The sequence below is a fragment of the Sinohyriopsis cumingii genome, unplaced genomic scaffold, assembly GCF_028554795.1.
Source record: "Sinohyriopsis cumingii isolate HCF-2022 unplaced genomic scaffold, ASM2855479v2 utg001339l, whole genome shotgun sequence".
Taxonomy (NCBI): domain Eukaryota; kingdom Metazoa; phylum Mollusca; class Bivalvia; order Unionida; family Unionidae; genus Sinohyriopsis; species Sinohyriopsis cumingii.
The window spans coordinates 22271-44064 of NW_028315985.1; the positions used below are offsets into that span (position 1 = coordinate 22271).

The 21794-nt window shown below is 34.5% G+C and overlaps 1 protein-coding gene across 1 annotated transcript in view; it reads left to right on the top strand.

Annotated features, from left to right (window-relative positions):
• The first annotated feature begins 274 nt into the window (after nucleotides 1-274).
• The window catches only part of LOC149772608 (uncharacterized), a 32286-nt gene continuing 10766 nt past the window's right edge, over nucleotides 275-21794 (top strand). Inside the window, exons 1-4 of the mRNA XM_089947563.1 lie at nucleotides 275-367; nucleotides 2349-2457; nucleotides 12497-12728; nucleotides 13128-13235. Coding sequence (XP_089803689.1) covers nucleotides 285-367; nucleotides 2349-2457; nucleotides 12497-12728; nucleotides 13128-13235 — 532 coding nt within the window. The 5' untranslated portion in view covers nucleotides 275-284. The remainder of the gene's footprint in view (nucleotides 368-2348; nucleotides 2458-12496; nucleotides 12729-13127; nucleotides 13236-21794) is intronic.

Sequence of the window (21794 nt, forward strand, 5' to 3'; positions counted from 1 at the left end):
AAAATATATTCCATAAAGTACTAAATAAATACATCTTTGAAAACAAATGTGTACTAAGAATTTCTTTTTGTAAAACTTATACTTAAAGTAATGCAAAGTACACAAACACACACACATACACGAAAATCTCTGGAAAATCATTCTGCTTAAGTCGAATACTCTGAACTTTCAGAAAACCAGACAATGCAATTTCTTGAAAGAGCACAATAATTTGGAATTCCAAGTTGATGTTGTATTATCTCCAGAATTGGCTTATTCCAAGTTGTCGCCCAAAAAGTAACATAATGTATTTGCACTTTAAGATACTTAGAAGTTTTAGCAATTATTATGTTTTCAAAAGGAAATATCAACAGGAAACGTTTAAAAGGTAATTTGGTTGTGTTCTGGGAATCCGGATGTACTGCTAATGGCTACAGTTTAAAGGGTTGTGTTAGGTAATCGGTGGTTGGTGTGTGTCCTACAATTCGTCCTACAATGTAAGATCTCGACCCTGATAGAGATATCAGTGTCGAGGTCTTACATTGTCGGACTATGTCAACCAAGTTGTCACATACTCAGTAGGGTCGTTAGGTGGTCCGCTCGGTCATTAAGGGTCATTGAAAAATGAACACCTCATTTGAAGGCCTTGAAAAATCATGGGAAGTCATTAAGTTTGAGAGATTTTGTATAGAAGTGATCGAAAAGTTTAAGTTGCCAGACATTAATTTTAGTTTACAAAGTGTATGGACTATGCTCAAGCAAGGTGGGGATAACTTTTGCTTTTGGAAATTAAGATTATACCCTGAGATCAAAACAAGTCTCTTTGTACCATACCTGCCATATTATTTGACAGTGTTTGTGGGGTTTTGAGAATCAAAAGTGTGTTTTGAGGCACCAGTGGCCCTGGGTGGGGAGGGGGAACAAGGGCTCGATTTGTTGCATACAATTTAACTAGTATTAGTTAAGGTAGGACTCTTCTATTAAATTTGGTACAGATGTTTAGCTCGTTGTTAAAGGAAAATTATTGCACTTGTGTATAACTTAGTTTTAGTTGGCCAATGCTTCTTGAACTTGCATATGAAGCGGCGCGATCATGGCCATGTCATGCGGTAGCGTGGGAAAATGGTTTGGTATTATTTAAAGATATGATAGTAAGCAGCAGAAAGGGGGGTGCTGACCCCCCACAAAAGAAAATGGTGACAATTTTGGGGTAGGGGCCCCATCCAATGCTACGTTTCAGAATCTGAGGCTGACATTATTTTGTTTTCACCAAGTGATGTTGACACATTAAACTATCCAAATGCCAATATGAGAGACTGACTCCCAAATAAGTAGTGACAGCTTTTGGTGGAAAGGACCCCTCATCAAGGCTCCAGGGATTAAAAATATGATATTTTAGCCAAGTGACGTTGACTCCTTAACTATCCATAAAGCCAATCCAAGGTTTATATGTAAGCATGAAGGGGGTGAGAAGCAGAGAACTATGCGTTGTGTGTGTGTGTGTGTGTGGGGGGCAACCTGTTGACATGTTTTAATCCGCATTACTTAGTTCAGGGCTTTTGTTATTACTTTTTGGCCCAATCCTGGCAACATTTTTTTGGGTATGAAATGCCTTCTTTCAGAGTTTTGTGCAGCAAAAATAAATAGTAAGAGCTGAGCTTTTTCTTTGTGCCAGTTTAGTTTATTGCCCATATTATATCTTATTTTATAACATGCAGGGATATTATGTTAATTAATATATACATTAGCAATCAGTTACATACAACATTAATCAATCTGATTATAAATCTGATGATGAAAAATAATGATGAAAAAAAATGAACATTGACAAACAGCTACTGTTAACCTAGTTTAACTAAATTAATAAACTTATTAAAAACCAATAAAGGTACCATTATTAGTATTTAAATTTTTATTTAATTTAATGTTTTTAATATTACAAACACAAGGCTTATATGCCGATTTTAAAATATTATTTATTGCTACTTCCACATTTGCACAATATCTTTGCATATTTTTAACGAAAATAATTACACATTTATTTTCCCTTTTGCTTTCACGGACAAATTTGTTACATAAATAAAAAACATCCAGATTATGTACACACACACACACACACACAATACATAACTTTCGCACAACATTTATTTAAATTAAAAATTACTATATCTATCATAGACCATAAATACAATTAGATCATGATCCTATGTATAATAAGGCACAAATTTTTTTTATTTCTCAAATTTTTCTTTTCTGAAATATGATGTGAAATACCAGATCTATAATGTTTTAAATCTCTCAGAGGAAATTTTTTGGTGCATGTACAATTTATTCAAAACAGAGATCCATACCTTTGATTTACATTTCAGCAATATCTTTGCTGAAGTAAGATGTGAAGTACCAGATATGTCGTCTTTGTTTTACCTCTCTCAGAGGAAGAAGACTTTAGTCCACATACTATTTCTTCAAAACATGGCAGTAAGTATCATTAATTTGTAAGGAGTTTCTTCTCTGTTGTGTTGAATTTAAATGCTTTTTGTTGTGCTTGATTTTTAGATACTATTCGATTTTTGCTTGAATGATACTTAACATGTTTAGTCTGTACTTTTCCAGTTTCCTGTCAGCTACCTTTGAAATGCTGCTGTAGGTTCCATAAAGCATGGCAAGGTTTTATTTGTCTTTATTTCAGGTTAAAAATAAGTAGACTTAGACGTTGTGATATTTATATGTACATATAGCATAAACTTAATTATATTTCTTTCAATATCTGTTTCGAAACTTCATTTTATATTGTAAAAAATAACTAGTGATTTTCAAGGATGATCACATATATAATACAAGTATACTGAGGCTTGTAGGGACTTGAGCTTCCAGGTCAAATACATGTGAAATTCTCAAAGGATGCACCGTTTCTATCTGTAATGCATCCATGTGGTGCACCTCTTTTTCCCCCAGGACACTCCCTCTTTTAATATGTTGGTGAACTGTGGCCAGTATGCACAATAACTAAAGGCTTGACTTAAGTAAACAAGCGTGAAGCCAGTGTGACATTAGTAATTGACAATCAATCCTTATCACTGCAATTATCTAATGCAATGGACTGCCCGTTTGAAGGCTACTTCGATTTGCTTCAAAAGAAGACTTGTTTTATTGAGTTGTTATATAAACATCTATGATTGACTGGCAAATAAATGGTGCCTTAATTTGGGTGTAAGAGTGTTTAAATGTAATTGATATTGTATCGAAAGTCTAGCTGGTAGTCACATGCTGATTTCTTCCCAGCTGCTTCATTCAGGATGCTGTAGGAAATTTCTTTAAATGCAGCTCATGCTGGAGGTTGTGGGATTGGATTTTAGCAATCACACTGAAAGCAGTTTTCTGAATTAGATTTGTATTTGTAATGTGATTGAATGATGAATCACATCTGTCACCAAACTCATGCACATTAACTCCAGCAATGTATTTAACAGAATGATTCACACAAAGTTTAACAACTGTTATAAGAAAATTATATTTTTCTAACTGGAACTAATCAGAACATGTATCTTTAAAAAGTAATCAAACAGGATTCAATGTATGGAGCTTTCAAAGAAATAAATTGATATCTGGATCAATCACCATTGATGATCAATGTTTAGAAGCTGAACACAAAAATGACCAATGTTTCATCAGTCACCAAGGGCATCAAATTATAAGATTTGTACAACTATGAATAAGGTATAATTCTGTCACCAAGGGTGTTCACAGCATAGAATTTGTACAGATGTGAATAAGGTATAATTCTGTCACCAAGGGTGTTCACAGCATAGAATTTGTACAGATGTGAATAAGGTATAATTCTGTCACCAAGGGTGTTCACAGCATAGAATTTGTACAACTATGAATAAGGTGTAATTCTGTCACCAAGGGTGTTCACGGCATAGAATGTGTACAAAAATATGAATAACATTTCATCCACCAGTTCACAACTAGGATATATACATGTATCCATGATTTTCACTCGTATAGTGATACTGAATATATTGATTTGACTTGTATAGTGATTGTGAATAACTGTTAAACAATGGCACATATGTAACTCGTGGCAAACTGTTGAAAATCATGAAGTATTTCCAGTTCCATACATCTTGTCCAATGGTCAAGGAGCCACCGCTCATGGCCCACCCCTCCCTCACTGCGAAAGGATCCCTCAAGGGCACCTTTATTCATTCCAGGGCTTTGGTCCCGAATGTTTGGTCACACATTGCAAGAAAGCCATTATTGTCCAGCAGGCCAAGATCACCATCTGCAGCAGTGTGTGGGTTATATGAAACCCGACATAATTCTTTGACTCCACATCCAGAAATCAGCTAAAAATGTAATATCTATAGTACATGAGATTTGATCAAGCATGAATGCACTGATATATTTTATGCATGCACACTCATGAATTTGCTTCCTCACGTATAGAATCATTTCATCAGAACTAAGAATAATCTCACTGAAATAAAAGAACTTGAACATTTTCTCATACTTTAATAAATGCAACATATAAATGAATTCAATCCATCTGTTCAAGTATTCAATGGCTAACTTGAAACCGACTTTGGTCCCTCTAATAGCATGGCAATATAAGACATATGTCTGACTGTCTGTGAAATTTCAAAATAAAATAAAATACTGTAACATCAATATATACAAAGTTTTATCACTAAAATGGATAGTGAAAAGAATACAGTTTTATATTTCACTTAATTTACAGCTGAAGATCTTAAGGCAGTCAGTTTTCTCCTTGCAAGGTCTTTGCTCATGCACTAAATTCAGATTGCTAAATATGCAAATAGACCACTACTGGGTAATGCTATATGGGATAATGGAACATGGGTAAATTTTCATTCATATATAAAGCATCAACATTAAATACACAATTCTGTGATCTCAAGACTGTCTTCAGAGGATTAATTCCTACCATGGCTTTATAAGGTATAAAGGCTCATCAGTACACAACAGAGTCCTTACATCTGCTTCAGGCCCAACACAGTTGTCTAAGAAGTGTGGTAATGCGATTCAACCTCAGTGGCCATTTGCAAAGTTATTTCAATAGACGTAGCCTCAATCCAGTCTACAATCTCAATATAAACATCCTCCTTGACAGTCATAATAAATGTGCAGCAACTGAAGAACCCCAAGGAGGAAGTACCCTCACCCTCATTCCTTTCCTAAGAAGATGGGGGTAGTCCTAAGGATTCCAAACATTTCCTCCATGCATTCATCGTTCAGATGTAGGTGCTTGTGTAGGCCTTTTGGGAACAATCTCCTCTGTCAATTTTCAATAATTCAGTCTGGTGAAATTATAGGAAGAGGTGCACACTTTTTTACTGGATAGGTCAGTCGATAGAGTTCTGAAAAAAGTCTATTGCGTTCCTGGACACTGGATTTTCCAATTCTTTCTTCTGCCATTATGTATGGATGAACCTAATCACAAGCCCGAACTTTGTCCAGGTTTCTTAGGACCAGATAGAATAAATCCTGACAATTTAAAGGCGTTACAAGCAGGACATCTTTGTCACCTTGCCTTTACTTATACCTTTGGAACCATGAAATACGCTGCAGATCCGTTTCCCTTAAGAGGTCTGCATATGCTCCCTCTGCACAATCTCCTTCTTGCAAGTTAGAAACCAGCTAGGGATTTTGTATCAGTTCTGATTCCACAAGGACTAGATTTTCATCACAAGTTGTATAGATGAATCGGTGACAGGTTCTTGAGTGGGGTCCCCATGCATGCACCTGACTCCCACTCTTGTCTTTTCACTGATGCATCAGATTCCAGTTGGGGCACTCAATTAGAATAGCTTTTAATTCTCCAGGATCATTGCCCACCACATGTTCAATCTAGAAATGACATCCTTAATGTTAGCTTTCCAAGGATGTATCAGCAGATTGGGGGATTTATGTGTCATGGTCACACCATTGTAGCATTTCTCCAACATCAAGAAGGCACACATGCCCTTTATCTTTATGTCAAGATCAGGAATGACTGCTGAAAAACCTCAGAGAACATCACCCTCTTAGTTTGCCACATTCTGGCGAAGAAGAATATATTAGCAGACAGTCTGTCCATGACAGGCAAAATGGTGCACATGGAATGGTCTCTACACTGCTCCATAACAGGTTCCCTCTTCACATTGCAGAAAGCCTCATGTGGACTTGTTTGCAACAGAGCTCAACAGCAAATTTCACTTTTATGTTTCTCTAATCTTGGACCAAAGAGTTTGGTCAGTGTATGCATTCCCACCATTCCAATTGCTACTTGATATTTGATTAAAGTCAGACCTTGCACTGCTGATAACATTCTCATAGCTCTGCTATGACCACAGTGATCATGGTTTAAGATCTTCTAGACCTGTTAGATGAACCAAGGTCTCAACCTCACAGGATGGATCTTCCGTTGGTAAACGTGGTCTCTGCCCTACTCATTAGCCCTCAATAGATCCAGTGATCTATCGATTATTGCCAATTGCATTGTTCAGACCAGGAAAGAGTTTACATCCAAGTCTATAATGCCATGTAAGGAATCTACTGCAGTGAGAAAAACATTGATCCTATCTGTCCCTCTCTGAGCTCCATTGCTAATTTCCTCTTACTTTTTTCCCAAGAAATAAAGGTGCTCAGTATCGACTGTCAGAGGCTAGAGCACTGCCATCTCCAACTACACGTTAATTCTCTCATGGAATGGCAATCAGATTGGATTCGTAACTTGTTGATCTCATTATTTTGTAATTCTGAAACCTGTGTCCCTCCATCTTATGCTCAGATGGAATGTATCTTGTGCTTTGTTGCTTTTAATCAAAATCAGTTATGAACCATTGAGTGAGGATTGCTTTCAGGACTCACAACCAAGACTGTTTTTACTCACCTTGTCATCTGTGAGAAGATGGAACATCCTTCAATTGACACAGTCCATCTCGGATTTGATGGGAGTTTTGAATCCATTTTTGTCCTTGTCATCTGGAATGTCTAGCAAACAAATCAGTTACTTTCAGTGTCCCCACTCCAAATAGTTTCCCAGTATCAGCGAAACCTGTGCTGAGGATGATGAAACTATGTTTATTTGTCCTTTTAATTTCTCTCTTAAAATCTGTGAATGGAAAAAGAAGGGTAGAAAATGTCTTTCCTGCCTTCAATGATAATATTTAGCTTGTCGCTATCTTACATGATGGATTGTCACTACTTTCAAAGGACATTTCAGTTCCATAACGATAGAGACTTTTTATAAACTTAAACCAGTGGCATATTTTAATCATTCTTACTTGGAGGATATTCTGAAGCCAGCATTTAGGTGATCACATACTACCTTCTCCCCCCTTCTAGCTTGCTGTTTAGCACAACAGATTGCATGCCATACTTGCAGCACAACATATGGCTCAGAGAAATAGAAACTTTCAGTAAAGTGGATCACTCCTACAAAGTTGACTGCATTCCATTTGTTATCTGCTTTTGTTAACTTTTAACATGCCATGCAGCATACCCATCTGACAATATTAGCTAATTATGCAGTAAGGTTAGGCCTTGTTTCTATTAAAATGTGATTAAAGCCATAATATGCTTTTCCGAATACTATGTGTGTTCATAACATTGTACCTACATTGACCAAACTGATGTCAATGTGGTTAATGCAGCATAATCAGTGATGGATACCAGAAAATATATATGGTGAGATATATCTTTGAAATATATTGGTGTCCTGGAAATTTAGAAAACAAACATCCCACACCAAACATTCGAGTGTATTCAGTTGACAAAATTCTTTGGAAAAACACTTTGTTCCATCTTTTTTTCTGACCAATTCCATAAGGGATGAATACAGTTTAAAGGTTTATTCACTGGTAGGTCTAACATTTTACTTACTTCCTTATTAATTGCCTTCCATATCAGACGTCTCGCTAGGATTTAAAAACTAGGAGTCCAGGACTCACATTTGGGTAAAAATAGGAGTCCCACCAGCACAATTTGCAGTTCCCTCCCCAGAAACTATGAAAGTTAGAAGAACTGTTGGTCGCCATTGAGTTCAATTTCTACATTTTTATAACACTGACATAGCTCTTGTTTGTCCATCAGAGTGAGACTGAATTTTGTCAATCCAAGTAAGAACTTATTCCAATTACTAAGCTAGGCATCACACACTTTCTTACACTTAGCCACTGTCCCATTCAAACTGTTAATTCTAGCAACTTTAGCACTCTTCTGAATCTCATTACAATCTTCGGAAGTTTGCCATTTAACCCCAAAATATTTATCCAAATTTGCGAATGGTATTTTGTTTAAGTCTCAACATGTCTTGATTTCATGGTCGTATGCACTGCTTATTCTGCTACTTTTGGAAATGACCACAATAATGAACGCTAAAGTTGTTTATTTGATGTACTCTTATAAATGTCCAAATGTACATCTCTGGGTCGTTCTGCCTCTGAATTCAATCACTGTAAATATAAATACATGTTCCCACCCAGCTGCCAGTCAGAGCCTTTGAACTTGCCACCCAGTTATTGCATCATGTACTTTTGATGTACTCTTCTAATGGCAACATATGTGCATCAAGAGGTCTTTCAGCCACTGAATTCTGTCATTGTAAATATCAGCACAGCTAGCTGATCAACACATTTTCACACTAAGCAGGTGGTTGAAGCAGGAATGGCAAGTCTTTGAATGTTGCCTCAATGATTTTCTGTGTCCCAGATTTAAAAAAAATTGGCATCAAAATATGTGTTATCAAGCATTTCCGAGACCTCTGCATACATTAATGGGTATTGGGATATATCATTTAATTCTAAGGTTCTTAAGTTTATTTCATGTTTTGTTAATCAAATACCCTGGTCCGTCTATAAATACATCTGGATATCTAATCAAAATCTCTGTGAATTGTCAACGCTGACCTTCAGGTAACTCAGAAATACACATTTCTGCTCCTTTTTCCACATTCATGGGACACTCTAGGAGAATTTCAGTGGTGGTGTCTGCTTTGGGTTTTCATTCAGCTCGTGTTCATCATGGTAAATTGAGCCTCTGCTTTACCATGATGCTTGTATACTCAGTCATGCAAGGCAATTAATTCTTAATCCTTGGTGGTACTACTAGCTGTCAGTCAACTTATGTCTAGAAAAAGTCCTTATCAGATGAATGCCATCATGATTGATCTGTACACACACCATGGACTCGAATACCATATCTGGGTTAGTAGTTTTGATTTATCATGTGGAAAATTTGTATGTGTGTCACCTCCTGATAAGCATCTGATTTCAGTAGTAACTGCCACCCTTTGGATATACCCCTTTTGTTTCAGACAATTAGGTAAGATGTGCCCCACCTCTGACATGTTTAAGATGGTTTGGCCTTAGGATTTGCACCCTTATCCAGTATGAAAAGTCCATATTTTTTAACACCATATTTATCGCGGTCTCTGGTCTTTAGGCTGAATACCTGATTTATTGTCTCTCAAGACCACATTTTGGGTGTCTTCTTGGGCTTTGGCAAAAGGGTCTACCTGTGCAGGCATATCAAAGATATTTTTGAAGGATTTTTCCCTCAGACGCAAAATAAAGGGTGTTAAATTGATAAAGGTTACAATTAATCACCAGTAGGAACACTTTACTGCATCAAAACCCAAGTTCATTTTTGTTCATATCCATAAACTTTTTTTATTGCACACAGTTGAGTGACATTGTACATTAGGAATTTATCTTCATTCATTGAAAATGGATAGCTCAAACATCAAAATATGCAACCGGTATCTGAAATTTTTGGGGACTTGGAGATTTTGGACACTGTAAGATAGATTAGATCTAAGTAGACAAGGAGATCAAGGCATCTGTTAATGAATTGTTGGTGTCTAATGATCATTTGATCAAAAGAAAAATTACAGAAGTCATGCTTATGCTGTGATACCTCTTTTGATAGACTCAACACAGTTTTAGTCCATCATTTTAAAATTCCTTACACAGTGCTTGGAGCACTTTCATCTGATTGTGTACTGTATTAGAAAAAAAGTGCAAGTTGGGAAGATTTTTGTTAGAAATATGAACTATTGTTTTATCATCTTATATCATTAAAAATATTGACATTATATCATGAATGAGACTTACCAACACAAATTAGTAGATGCATCTGGTTTTTATAAAGAAACTAGAAAACCCCAAGAAACAGGGATTCAAGGAATCCTGGAAGAAGACATTCCCATAGGCAAAAAGACAAGACAACCCTGGAACATACTACCTTTATTTTACATGGTATCATAACTGGAAGGAATAATGCCATGGCACCCCAGCACAAAGGGCCGTGTATGTTTAGAACCAAGAACTGTAACATAATTTATTAAGGTGGAGGAGGAAGGTCAGGAACTTGTGGATTATATTTTAAAAAGCCCACTGTGGAGAAGTTTCTTAATGTTTAAGAAAAAGTGAATGTAGTATGATGTGGTTTTGAAGATGAAATCTTAAAGTGAGCAGAATATTGTCATATGCTTCTTCTTCCACCCTCTTAAAAGATTGGTTGATTTTAAATGGGAATGAAGTTAATTAAATAAATTACTGTAGGAAAGAAGTGTAATCTTTCCATTGATTCTGTTAAGCTGAGCACGAAATTAAAAAGTGTATTGTACTGACACTGAAAATTTATATAGCTGTAACAAACAGTAACAATTGTAACAGTTATCAACTGCCTTAATTTTCGATTAATTCTTACTAAATATTTCACAGTGAAAGAGCATTAGCAGTCTAAAGAGACTTGGTTACTGGTGACACAACAGTGCATGTATAATGTATTAAAATAAAACCATATTGTTGTTGTTATTTTAGTAGTGGTATTGCAGTTGTTTTTCTTCAGTGAAACAGTCCTCGACTTTCAAGCTCCTGTGGATAAACCTGCTGATGGCACTCTGATTGCATTAGAAACATGGAACTTCTCTTTAATTAATGAATGTATAGGCCAAATAATGATTGTCCAGAATTTGAACAATAATATAAATGACGTCATACATGAATGTGAAAATAAGTATAATATCATATGATAATTTGAACTTGGCTTAAGATCCAGAATTAGATTCATAAAATTGGGATTTAGAGTGCAAACTATGAAAAATTGCAAGAGCATAGGATCAGATGGTTTCACAGTTGAATTCTTGACGTTTTTTGGATTATCATTGGGGAATGTGTTGATAGAACAAAAAAGAAACTTGGGAAACTGGATCGTTCCCAACTGTTTTGAGACAATGCATTATAACTTGTATAGCAAAGGTGGATTAACTAAACAAGTAAACATAAGAACTGGTTTCCAATTTATTTGTTTAATGTTGCATACAAATTATATTATGCCGAAATAATACCTTTTGAATGAAATAATATTTGATCATCCAGTTGGTTTTGTACAAGGAAGATGTACCGGATTAAATACAAGGATTATATATTATAGATATTAGATGAGTTATTCAAGATACACTATTATAGATTGATTTTGAAAAAAAATGATTGTATTTCATGAAAATGTATTCATAATGTTTTAACTTTCTTTAATTTTGGACCATTTGTAAGGCACTGGGCTAAAGCTTCATACTGTAGGATCTCTTCTGCTGTTTTATAAAATGGCAATTATATCTGATTTTTTTTCTTCAAATTTCCAGAGGTTGTAGAAAGGTGTTCAATATCTCCATATCTCTTATTATGTGCAGAAATACCGTCAACACAAATAATGGACAAATGAGAATATAAAAGGTATCAAGCTAAAGGAAACATAATATTTACTATCACATATTGCAGATGATACTGCATTAATTCTTGATGACTGTTATGAATTCTTGGAATCCTCTATTGAAGTATTAAACTTCTTTGCAAGGATTTCAGGACTGCAAACAGACATCAAAACAAGATCAGTTTGGAAAGGAAATTAGAAGTATAGTGCAGAAACATTTCATGAGAGGTTAAAATTACAGTGGATGACTGAATTTACATTATTGGGCATACATTTTTAGTTGGATTTGGATAAAATGGTGATGCATTTTGACAATAAAATGGAAATGATTAAAAAATATTTGAAACAGTGGATAAAGCAATCCTTAATAACATACGGCAAAATATGTTTTCTGATTATTCAAATCATTTGTTTATCTCGTTACCAGATCCTCTGCAAATTTTATCATGGAATTTTATTCATTTTTTTTTTTGGTGCCTTTATATGCCTATCACTGCCTTTTTCCCCTTATATACTTTTTATAATATCAAGTGATGCTTTGACCTCTGTTGTCAACACAAAAGGAGGCTGCACAGTTTTTTGAGTTAATCAAAAATAAGAAATGGCAGAGTACAATGTCCATTTTGTAATCACTAAACTTGTACTTGTGTATCAGCATAATTAAATAGATTAATAGGTTTTACTTGTTATGAATGAGATGGTAAATTCTTTTTATTTTCAAGCTAAATAAATAGCAGGCTCTACAAAAATGGCATCTCTTGTTTGCTTTTACGAGTCTATTTTCCTGATTCTCCCTCAGACTCCACAGCCTGGTCAACATGGTGGTGTTTCAATGACAGGAATACAGCCACCAACTGCTGACCCAGAAAAACGAAAGCTCATCCAACAACAGTTAGTGCTGATACTTCATGCACACAAGTGTCTGAGGCTCGAACAGAACACTGGGGAGGCTTGTGGGTTACCACATTGTCGCACTATGAAAAATGTTCTGAACCACCTGACCACCTGTGATGCCGGCAAATCCTGTGAAGGTAATTTCAGATTGTTTAGTGAAGACTCTTAATGCTGTAAGTAATTACAATGCTGACAAATACTTTGATTTCAAGGACTTGCTCTCATTGTTTGGTATTAATTGTCTGTCCAAGTAATATGACCATTTTTGTTTTGTATGCGAGATAAGTAGTCTGTATACTTTATTAAATTTAAATATGTATTTTCATTTATCATTAAACTTTAAAGACACTTTTACATTTGGATTGTTTTGAAGAAATGTAATTTGTTGAATGTTTCTGATGATGAAAATAATTCAGTGAGATCCCAGTTAATTTTGAGATGGCCACTACAAAAGCTCAAATTATTAATACATTGAGATGATACCCTAAAGTGTATTTTTGACAACAATTGTTGTTCTTGTATTTTCTGTTGTCTAGTGGCTCATTGTGCATCATCACGACAAATCCTAACACACTGGAAGAACTATATTCGACATGACTGTCCTGTGTGTGTGCCAGTGAAACTTGCCAGGCAGACACATCGAGGTAAGTCCCAGCTTCTGTTGATTTACTGTTTTCATTCTCATAAACATAAATCATTTCTTCTTTTATATTTGGACATTACATGATGATCGAAGAATTTCTATATATTCCTTTTTGTACGCCTGGTATAAAGATGGAAGTGGGAGGTATGATATCTAAACAGGTGAAGTGTGATCATAGCAAGAAATACAGTATATATATGTGTGTGTGTGTGTGTGTGTGTGTGTGTGTGTTCACGCATCGCCTACATTAGGAGGAAAACCCCATGTTTTCCAGCAACATTAGGAGGACCACCGACATTAGGAGGATATCCTCCTAATGCTTCCTCCTAATGTATGTGGAGTAACATGTGAAAAAATTTAAATATTGGAATCTGTGTGATTTGTTAAGTTAGATCGTAATAAATTTTGGTCATATTGGGTGGGTCGAAATATTGGATGGATATGATAATAGGTAAAGAAAGTGTGTAAAACAATATTTCCCTATGTTATCTGACATACGTTGGGGGACTTGTTTGAAATGTGTACCAATTGTCACTTAAACGATTTGCTAAAGATATCGCTAATAGCAAAAAATATGTCTTTATGAATTTTCTAAGATTCATACTAATCGCTTTAAAAATAAGAGAATACACACCTGATTTTTGCAGTCCTCTCAACGTCGGTGTGTAAACATGTCGCATGATAAGTCCTCGCAATGTTTGTGTGTTAACAAATTATCTATTGAAATATCTCGTGTTGATGCTAATACTAATAATACGATCTCTCAACGTTGTTGTGTAGTCAGTTCAGCACGTTATATCTGACACTTATAGGTAGTAGTGTGCTGACGTGCTGTTAAATCCTACACACACACATACATACATACATACATACATACATACATACATACATACGTACGCGCGCGTGCATTCATGCATGCATACATACATACATACATGCTGGTATGTAATAGTTGTGGGTGTTATCTACCTTTAATAACGTGTGAAGTTACAAGTTACAAGTTTGAGTTCGCAGGTTCATATATTTAATTATGCAGATGGTGTTTAAAAAGTTTCGAAAGTCTTTATCAATGTTTCGGAAGCTTATGGACCTGCGCAAGATTGACTAATGTAATCTTAAATATGGTTAGAATTCATGATAATAGGCCGACCAGCCCAATAATGTCAGCTTTTTGATGACGAATACAATTTGCTTACCAAGTGCAAAATAACTATAATAAGTGTCTGTTATTTTTTTAACAGAGAGCATGGATACTTTTTTCGAGAGTGAGAGTGGCAGTTGAATTATTGGCAAAATAATATAATTTCAAGAAAAACAATTCTTCAGTACGCTGACCAGACCGCTACACAAACCAATGCAAACTGACTGACCATTTACGGACAATTAAATGCACCATAACTGCCTTGTTACTCGGTTTTTATTGCAATTACATTATTTTGTAGAATAATGCTCAGGCTTTTCTTCGCAGATATCCAGAGTAAACCTGATTACGTATAAGAATCCATTTCATTGCAAATTCCAACCGGTTCTAATTCGAACCATAGATAAAATATATTCTTTCATGTAAATAATAATGATATTGTAGGTCATCCTTTATATACAAGTTCATATTTTGAACCAATACTTGGCCAAACAGCATCTAAACTTTGCATGAATTTGATTTTTAAACGTAAGCAACAATCACATTCGTTGTGTCTTTAGGCATTATGATAGTTTCGATGACAGTAGGTACTAATAGATGCAAGTACATATGATTGTGATGATAGTGACACGCGCACACAGTTCATTTAAATGTTAAAGTAGCACCACTCCTACACGTCACTTTAAGTAACATAAACATGTTAAGGCTAGCGCTGAAACATTGTTGTCACAAAAACATTTTCATTTCTTTGGCAAGGTTATGGGCATTTATTTTGTATCAAAAGGATAAATGAACGGGTTACCTTAAGGTACATCGAGTTCATACAATCATATGCAACTACATTCGTGGTGAGAAATTGTACATATTCTATAAATGAGGCCTAACATTACAAGAATCTACCTTAAATGTCACAACCATTATGCAAGAACCTTTCTTCAACAGTTACATGTATAAGAGTTCTGCATCAAACAAGTAGAAGAAATTAACCTCTTTAAGACGAAAATTTGTTTACAGAGGCTACTTGTTTAACTGCCTGAGGTAGTTGTTTCAAAGGGTTGTACAGTATTGAAAACCAGTATGGAAACAAATTTATTTTATATAGTATAAATAAAGTTTAGACTACGTGTAAACGAAACACATTATCATTGTATGTGCAGCCAAAGAAGGCCAAGCAAATATTTACCTGGCATACGTCGATTTATTAACTTAAAAAACCTAAATCATATTGCGGAAATATCTCATGTATTAACTGACAACCTATTTCGCACTGCAACTTTTCACAATAGATTTGTATCTTTTTAAAAATTGTGCAGATCATATTTTACCCAATTCTAATATTGAGTGCATTATTTTAAGGCATTTAATTTGGAAGCCTCTGTATACATTAAATTATTCTTCATCACATCAGAAATGACCTCGATATTATATAAAATGTTTTGTAAATCTTGTTTTATATTACCCGTATTTCTTGAACAAATATCATTTTCACCACACCAAGAAAACAAATATTCTTGAGTTACTGGATATATCGTGTTATGCCCCTTCTAAAATAGCACGAGGAGAGCATATTGTTTTGTTGCAAACCATGAAATCTGCAACTTTATTACCTGTAAGTAATGAATAGATGACATTTTCCATTTCCAGACAATTACAGCAATGTATAATTAAACATTTTTAAAATTTTGGTTTTACATTCATAGGAAAATATTAGTTATGCATCATTTTATTTACTAAATAAGTGTTGCTTTACGTCATAGTATATGACGTAATGTTTTCATCCCTTTAGCTTATTCCATCTCCATGATAGTAATTCCTTTCAGAACGTTATACTTGGCATTTTTTTAAATATTGTTTACAAATGTTATCTGTGGTAAGTTATATCAATAATGAGGATGTAAAATAAACTGTTGGATTAACTTGACTGATATTCAGAATTGAACAACTTTGTTATTATTATTGTTGTTGTTGTTGTTGGGGTTTAGGCCATTTTTCAGTACACGATAGGCTATACATGGCGGCCAGTATTAATGGTGGAGGAAGAACCCGGGAAAACCCCGGAAAGAACCACCGACCCACGAAAAGCTACTAGCAAGCTTTCTCACATACCCACATTAGCCGAATCCGAGACTCGAACCCACGCAGACAGAGGTGAGATGGCAGTGATCCGTAACGGAGAGCGCTTTAGACCACTCGGTCACTCGGGGCCCTGGTTATTATTATTATTATTATTATTGCCATGGGTTTGGTTCCCTTAATAAATTCGTCCTTGTTCAATCTCGATTTAAACATGCATCGGAGAGAGCCTCAGTTGAGTTCATGAAAACCAATTAGACTCTTTGTTAAAACTAAATTAAGCCTTCAATTCTCTGATTATGTAAGTTAAATTTTATTTACATTTATTTACAGATATGGTTTCAAAAAGATCAGATGCTGTACCTATTGACTGTAATGTATCACATGCATTTGTCTTTGTTTTTATAAAACCTTTAAAATTGAAATTTCACATATGCGGCATATACAAATCAGGAAAAGGCATTACGCATGCATTACATTAAATTCCCTTACAATCAGGATCAAGTCAGTTATTTAACAATAGTCCCAGTGGGGACTGAGTGGTCTTTTCTGACTGAAAAACTACATCAAAAAAACTAAATGCCGTGGTATTTCGCAGTGCAAATTATGTCAGAATGATCTTTTATGACATTTTACGTTTCACTATCTCATGCAATGGCAGCCATACTCGATGGCAGGTTTAGTATCATTTATACAATCTTGAAATTGTAATGAAACTCTTTCAAGACTGTAGAAGTGATACTAGCCAGTCACTGAAATAAACATTGATCTTACAGGATGTTTGAGCCTGGTCTATATCATTACTTGTCCTACGCTGCACATGGAATGCCTTGGCTGAAACAATTTCATTAGTAAGTGACAAAATGTAATCCTGTTTGGTCAAAATGTTGATTTACTTGAAAGAGGAAAAGCTTATATAAATTCTAACATCTATCCTCCTAATGTCAGAGGTCCTCCTAATGCCGGTGTGTAAACATGGGGTTGTCCTACTAATGTAGGTAATGTGTATAATCTGTTATCTTCTTTCATTAAATGAGTCAAAGCAATATCACGATCAGTTTCGAGTATGTAATCAATATTATTCTGAAGGCAACCATATTTTAGAAATAAAAAATGCATTTTATGAGGATAAATATCTCGATAAATGTGCATATGAGAACTGATATAAAGGAGGTATTCTTGCACAGATAATATTTCAAACAAATTTGGTCTACTGTGATTTTAAACTCACCCATTCATACATTCTTCAGTTTAAACCTCTCTCACGTTACTTGGAAAAAATCGTACTGCCGTAAATTATTTCAATGCCCACAGATTTGTCAAGGATAAAACCATTTTAATGTGAAATGAAATGTTCATAATGCGTTTCATGCAATATAAGAAAGAATTTCCGGATAGTTTGCAGGTGGTCTTTCTAGGCGTCACTGTGTATAATGATGTCTTCGATGTATGCATCATAGCCATCTACATGAGATGTACCATGCTCATTAAACGCTCAAACGTTAAGAGAGAATTTTTCTTACCGAAATGTAAAATTTATATTGGCAAATTCTACCCGGAAATACAAATACAGACATTTCATTTGCGCTTCCGTAAATGTAATCCTGTTTGGTCAAAATTTCGATTTACTTGAAAGATGAAAAGCTTACATAAATTCTAACATCTACATATTTTCATGTGTTACTCCACACACAGTAGGAGGAAGCATTAGGAGGATATCCTCCTAATGTCAGAGGTCCTCCTAATGCCGGTGTGTAAACATGGGGTTGTCCTACTAATGTAGGTAATGTGTATAATCTGTTATCTTCTTTCATTAAATGAGTCAAAGCAATATCACGATCAGTTTCGAGTATGTAATCAATATTATTTTGAAGGCAACCATATTTAAGAAGTACAAAATGTATTTCATGAGGATAAACATCTTTGTAATAGTACATATGAAAGCTGATATAAAAGAGGTATTCTTGCATAGATAATATTTCAAACACTTTTGGTCTAGTGTGATTTTGAACTTACCCATTCAAACATTCTTCAGTTTAAACTTCTCTTACTTAAGTCGGAAACATCGTGATGCATTAAATGATTCTAATACCCACAGTTTTGTCTGAGATAAAGCATTCTAATGTGTAAAGAAATGTTCATGGTGTACGTGTCCACGTTGACGTATTGTAATTTGTTTTATTTAATGAATCTGAATAAAGAATGAATTGCTAGTAATGTTATACATGGCATTTTATTTTTCTTATATGGTTTGCAAATGTTATTTGTAGTACGTTAATTCAATAATGAAGATGTAAAATACACTGTTAGATTAACTTGAGTTACATTCAGAACTTAACTACTTTATTATTATTATTAGTAGTAGTAGTAGCAGTAGTAGTAGTGGTGGTAGTAGTAGTAGTATTACTAGCATTGCTTTAATTCTTGCCATGGGATAGTATCACTTAATAAGCTTCTCCTTGTTAGACTTGCTCCAAACGTGCATGATTTGATTTGGTTTGATGGTTAACATTACAGCGACACAAATATACTATTTTGTACTGAGGCAACTGTAGTTACCCTGGGACACATTATGGCAGCCATCCCGTGCTGATATAATGGCAGGACTCTAACCTGCACAATTACACTTATAAGTTCACGTTTTGTTACATATGTTACGGTTGTATACATAGAGGTGGTAAAAACTGATTCTAGAAAAAAATGAACAGTGAAATATCTCGGTTTAAAATTTCACTGGAGACAGCTTCAGTTACATTTGTGTAAACCCATTGGTCTATTTTGTTAAAACTAAATTAAGCTCATCAATTTTCTGATTATGTAGTTAAACTATATTCACATTTAATTACAGATTTAGTTTTAAAAAGATGCGATGCTGTAACTATTAAATGTATCCAAAGTAAATGAAAATAAATGTATCATGTAATTTATTTTATTTTCTAATTTTCTTAAAATTGAAATTTCACACATGCGGCATATACAAATCAGTAAAAAGCATTGTGCAGGCATTAAGTTCCATTCCCAAGCAGGATTAAATCAGTTTTTTAACAGTACTCTCAGGTGAGCATGAGTGGTCTTTTCTGACTGAAAAACTACGTCAAAAAGCACAATGCTGTGGTTGTTGTTGTTGTAGGTTTAACGCCATTTTTCAGCACAAGATAGGCTATACATGGCGGCCAGTGTAATTGGTGGAGGAGGAACCCTGGAAAACCCCGGGAAGAACCACCGACCCACGATAAGCTACTGGCAGGCTTTCTCACGTACCAACGTTAGCCGAGGCTGAGACTCGAACTCACGCAGACAGAGGTGAGATGGCAGTGATCCGTAACGGTGAACGATTTAGACGACTGTGTCACTCGGGTAATTCCCAGGGCAAATTATGTCAGAATGATCTTTTATGACATTTAAAGTTTCATTAGTTTTAGTAATGGCAGCCTTATTCGATGGCATGTTATCAATTTTTTATAAAATCTGGAAACAGTGTCATACAAACTCACTGAAAGAAATATTGATCTTACCGGATGTTTGAGCCTGGTGTCTACCATTACTTGTTCTAATGCTTCATATTGCATATGGAGTGCCTTTATTGAAAAAGTTTCATTAGCTAGTAACAGAATATAATTATGTTTGGTCAAATGTTTTATTTACTTGAAAGATGAAAAGCTTATATAAGTTCAAACATCTAAATATTTTCATGTGTTACTCCGCATACATTAGGAGGAAGCATTAGGAGGATATCCTCCTAATGTCAGAGGTGCTCCTAATGCTGGTGTGTAAACATGGGGTTGTCCTCCTAATGTAGGTAATGTGTATAATCTGTTATTTGCTTCCATTAAATGAGCTAAAGCAATTTCACGATCAGTTTCGATTATGTAATCAATAATATTTTGAAGACAATCATAATTAAGAAGTACAAAATGTATTTCATGAGGATAAACATCTTTGTAGTGGTACATATGAAAGCTGATATAAAAGAGGTATTCTTGCATATATAATATTTCAAACACAATTGTTTTACTGACAGCGATCTCTATCCCAAAATGATAAGCAACTTTTTGCGTTTTTTAAGAAATTGTTTTGTGCACAAGAAAAATACACGTATATGAAATTTCGGGAGCCACACCACAACCGCGCTATATCAGAATTCGCGTTATAGCGGGGTCCCACTGTACATGTATACCTAAAGGGGAATGAGTGATATTTGGTAGATAGTGAGTTTCTAACCCTTTTGTATGTTAGGTTTTGTCATAGTTTCTGTATTTTTCTAGAGGGTAAACAGCTGTAATTGAAGCATAGGTCTACTTTGACTTCAATTCCATGTAATATACTATTTATAGAGAAATTATTGTTTTTGGACAAAGTACCAAGGCACGCTTAGTAACACGTAATAATTCATGGCAGATATGCAAACGTAAAGTTGTTTTTATTTGCACATTCACTATGTAATTTTTTATATATAATCAACTATAATATGGGTATGTATAGTAATAATTTTGCACATTTAATTTCTTTGTCATCCTTTTATATTGTTTTCAAATCAATATTGAGTAAAACTCTTTTACGTACACATTAAAGAAATATATATATATATATATATATATATATATATATATATATATAATCTGTGTGCCTCAAATGAATGTGTTGGACCAACATTATACATTTATATCTATTTTGTTTCCCTTTTAGTTAGTTTTTATATGTAAAATGTGTATCATTTTAAGGGTGCCTGCTGTCATTAGGGACAGCAGTTTTTGTATTGCTGTTTCCATCAATACACTCATACAATTATGCTTCCCAACAAAATGTAATTGTATACATCTTTTAATCAATTAAATGTATTATCCACATAGTATAAATATAATCAACCAGGGCAGATCTTGTCAACACCATAACTCTAATGAACATTATGCATGGTTATATGTTCTAAACTGTCATTCAAAATTATGATTTGTTTGTAAAACTAACATTGAAATAAATAAATAAGTTTTCGCTCCTCTTTTTTTAACTTTGTTACCGATTAACACATCATAATCAGCAAAGGGTAATAAAATCACTAATGTATAATGCAAGAAGAAAACAAGAAGAAAAAAAGAAAACATTGACACATTTTTTTAAATATATGGAATATATATGCAACATTTCTAGATTCTACATGCATAACATCACATCAACTAAGCAGGGTAATTTTATGCGCTAAGCAAAATATAAGAAATATTCACTTTCCTACATACATCCTTTCTATTAATATGTTGAAACATGAATCACATATAAGAATACTTAATCGACATTATTTAAGGGCGGATGGTTCCCATGGAATTTTCATCTCAGATTATTCAGGGCATATAT